Source organism: Marmota marmota, unplaced genomic scaffold, assembly GCF_001458135.2.
Source record: "Marmota marmota marmota unplaced genomic scaffold, marMar, whole genome shotgun sequence".
NCBI lineage: Eukaryota > Metazoa > Chordata > Mammalia > Rodentia > Sciuridae > Marmota > Marmota marmota.
In genome coordinates, this window is record NW_026000174.1 from 57,378,520 (window position 1) to 57,381,946 (window position 3,427).

General features: G+C 36.5%; 1 protein-coding gene across 1 annotated transcript; it reads right to left on the bottom strand.

Annotated features, from left to right (window-relative positions):
* Positions 1–393: 393 nt before the first annotated feature.
* LOC107158912 (olfactory receptor 4C46-like) lies at positions 394–1,308 on the bottom strand. Its single transcript, XM_015505415.1, has one exon. The coding sequence runs from the start codon at positions 1,306–1,308 to the stop codon at positions 394–396; it is 915 nt and encodes a 304-aa protein (XP_015360901.1).
* Between the last annotated feature and the right edge of the window lie 2,119 nt (positions 1,309–3,427).

The window sequence follows — 3,427 nt, forward strand, 5'->3', positions numbered from 1 at the left end:
CAGGATCATTGCTAGATGTGTTCTAATAACTTGTTTTTTGTCATTTTCCTGATAAATAAAATGAATGAAGATAGCAAAATCAAGCCCTAATTTGGTAAAGGTTTGCAAAGATTCAGAGTTGTCCTGAAGTAGTTTTCCCTTTCGCTGAATCAATTTTTTTCTTCCTTGAAAGCATAAGGTGTTTGCTTGTTTGTTTTTTGTTTTAATTATTGGTGTTTTACATTTATGGATAATACTGAAATTCATGATGCAAATTCAAACACAAAAATTATAATTTCTTAAATCTCATGAGATTGATCAAAAGAATTTTTGAATGATTTTTTTTAATCGCTTAAGTACTGCTTGCTAAGATCATTCAAAGGGTCCTTTCCTGGATTACATCAACGTTGGTCTTCAGGCACATTTCCTAGTAAATAATTTCCTAATGGTGCTTTTCATCTGGGCATTTCTCAAGGTGTAGATCAAAGGATTTAACATAGGCACTATCATAGCATAGAAAACAGCAACTGCCTTATCGATAGGTAAAGTAACTGCAGGTCTTAGGTACACAAATAAGGTGGGAGAAAAGAATAAAAGGATCACTGTGATGTGGGAGACACAGGTGGACAGGGCTTTACGCCTACCCTCTAGGCTCTGTGTCCTCAGGGAGCACAGGATGACCCCATAGGAGACCAGCAAGAGGAGGAAGATTAGCAGGCAGATGAACCCACTGTTGGCAACAACAATGAACCCCAGAATGCGGGTATCAGTGCAGGCCAGGTTTAGCAGAGGGCTCAGATCACACATAAAGTGATCAATGACATTAGGGCCACAGAAGGGTAGTCGGAAGATGAAGAGGATCTGGATGGTTGCATGGAGAAAGCCTCCCATCCAGGACACTCCCACTAGCAGGGCACACACTCTCCAGTTCATGATGGTTGCATAGTGCAAGGGCTTGCAAATGGCCACATAGCGGTCATAGGCCATCACTGTAAGCAGAATGACCTCTGCACCTGAGAAGAAATGTTCTCCAAATACTTGGGCCATGCATCCATTGAACAGGATTGTCTTCTTTTCATGCAGTGAATCCACGATGAATTTAGGCATACTGACAGAGGCAAAGCAGGCATCAATAAAGGAGAGATAGGCCAGAAAAAAGTACATGGGGGAGCCCAACAGTGGGCTGGAAATGATGGTAATCACGGTGAACAAATTTGCTAACACAGAGATGATGTAGATGAGCAAAAACACAGCAAATATAATTTTCTGCATCTTTGGGTTTTGTGTAAGTCCCAGTAGAACAAACTCTGTCACATTTCTCTTCTCCATGTACTTCCTGTGCAAATTTATTATAGTACCTGGGGGTGAGCGGGTAAAACTTTGAAATGATTAAACTTCTGTATTGTAATAAAATTGAAAGCCTAGATTCTATTGTGCATTGAAATTTGATGAGTGTTTTTCCTTATTTATAAGTATTTTTTTCTTTCTTTTTAAGAAAAACATTCTGTGTTTTTACAGATGACTCAAATGCCTCCTGAATGTTGATTCTTCCAGAAGCTTCTGCATGTGAAACTTACAGACACACAACCAGGAGCCCACCTGAGTACACTGTGAATTTTCAGATGATGAGACTAAACATAAGTAATGGATTGCACAGATTGTGGCAATTAATCCCATAAGGGAGGTAGAAGATGGATGCAACAGCCATCATTGTATAGTTAACAATCTTTATTCTTAGGAAAAGGAAAACTATAATTCTTAACTGAGAAAATTAGTGCAAGTGTGATAAGGAACTTGAGGAAGGGTGAATCTGGGGCATTAGTCTTCTAATCGCCACTGTGTGTCCTGGAAGACACTGATCAAGGTTCAGTGAATAGAGGAAGCCAGATCTGGGAACCCCAGGTAGCAGACTAGTGAGGAGAGTTGATGGAAAGAATAGCAGTGCAATAGTGATGGAAATGTAAGTATAAAAAGCTCTTGTGAAATAATTCATAATACTTAATTACTAAACCCAAGAACTTCATAATAGTCAATGACAAATTGCAGTGTTTTTTCCTGTGTATTTCTTGGTACCAAGTGCTTTGCACACATGATTCTTTTTAATACTTAGAATAACCTGTGTGGTACATTCTACTTCATTGCATAGATAAGGAAACAATCTCAGAGACAAATGTTTGCAGTGGTTTAGCTATGGCAATGCTTACCAAAACTCATTGAACTCCTTAGGTGTTCTAAATGCTTTTCCAAATGCCTGCTGATTTAATCCTCACTTCAAGACTAGCAATTGCTGAATATCATCATCTTATAGGTATAATTATACTTATTTTGCTTGTTATAAAAGCAGAGAGAAATTAAGAATCCTGCTCTAAGAAAAGCAGCTAATACATGGCAGAGCTAAGAACATGACTCAGATTTTTCTTATTCTATTTATTTTTGTCCTCCAAGTTGTCAAAATGTATTATCCTTGAAATTCTCAGCTTTAACTTATATTCCATATATTACCATGGTATAGAAATGTTGTACTAGTAATCCTCTTTTGACATGAGCATAATTATTATAATTAATTAACTGCTACATGAGATACAACTTTATAGAAGTAATTTCATCAACAGACATAGATAGTGATCCGTTTGAACTGTCAAATACTAAGAAAATAAATGTTTCTGCATTCTTGGAGAGAGTACATTTGTCCTCCTCTTTCTCTCAGAATCAATTCTCGATTTTCCAATACCATTTCAAAATGGATTACAGACCCTGATGGAAAATTCCATTTTGTCACATAGCTAAGCATCTTGGCATGAGTATCAGGGAAAATCTGATTAGAATCTTGGTGCTTCCACTTGGAATTCTTCTTTTCTGGGGTGGGTTTCCTGGCAAAGCCTACATCTACTTCATCTATCTATGAAATAAAAATTAAGAATATCATCTCATGGGTTGTTCTAATAATTGTTATATGAACATAACTACCACTGTTCTGAGGGCACATATAGGATTTTCCTTTATGTTTAACTGTATGCACCCAGCACATGTGCGGAATTCACACTGAAAAATGAAAGAATTCTCTTCAATATTACTTGTAAAGAAGCCACAAAGACCTATATTATCCATAGCCATTGATTTCTCCATGTTTTACTGTACTCAGTATCTGATGTCTTAGGCCATCTAGTATTCATATTTAGGTCTCATGTGTGGGGGGTACATTTAAACTTTTTTTCCACTTCTGTAAATTATCTTAGTTAACAAAAGTGTATTTCATGGTAAAATATTAGTTCTGTTTGCTAGAGAACTACTGTTTCATCTTTATGACTCTTGAATTGAATTGTTCATTGTTAAATCAGGTTAACGAGAATTGTTATTTCTTGAAAAATTAGAATGTTGATGAAATTCCCCATGACTGAACTTAAGTATTCTGAAAAATTATAATTATAGTACATGAGAAGTACCAATA

Excerpts from the sequence above, each read along its gene's own strand:
- LOC107158912 (XM_015505415.1), bottom strand. The coding sequence starts at position 1,308 with ATGGAGAAGAGAAATGTGACAGAGTTTGTTCTACTGGGACTTACACAA.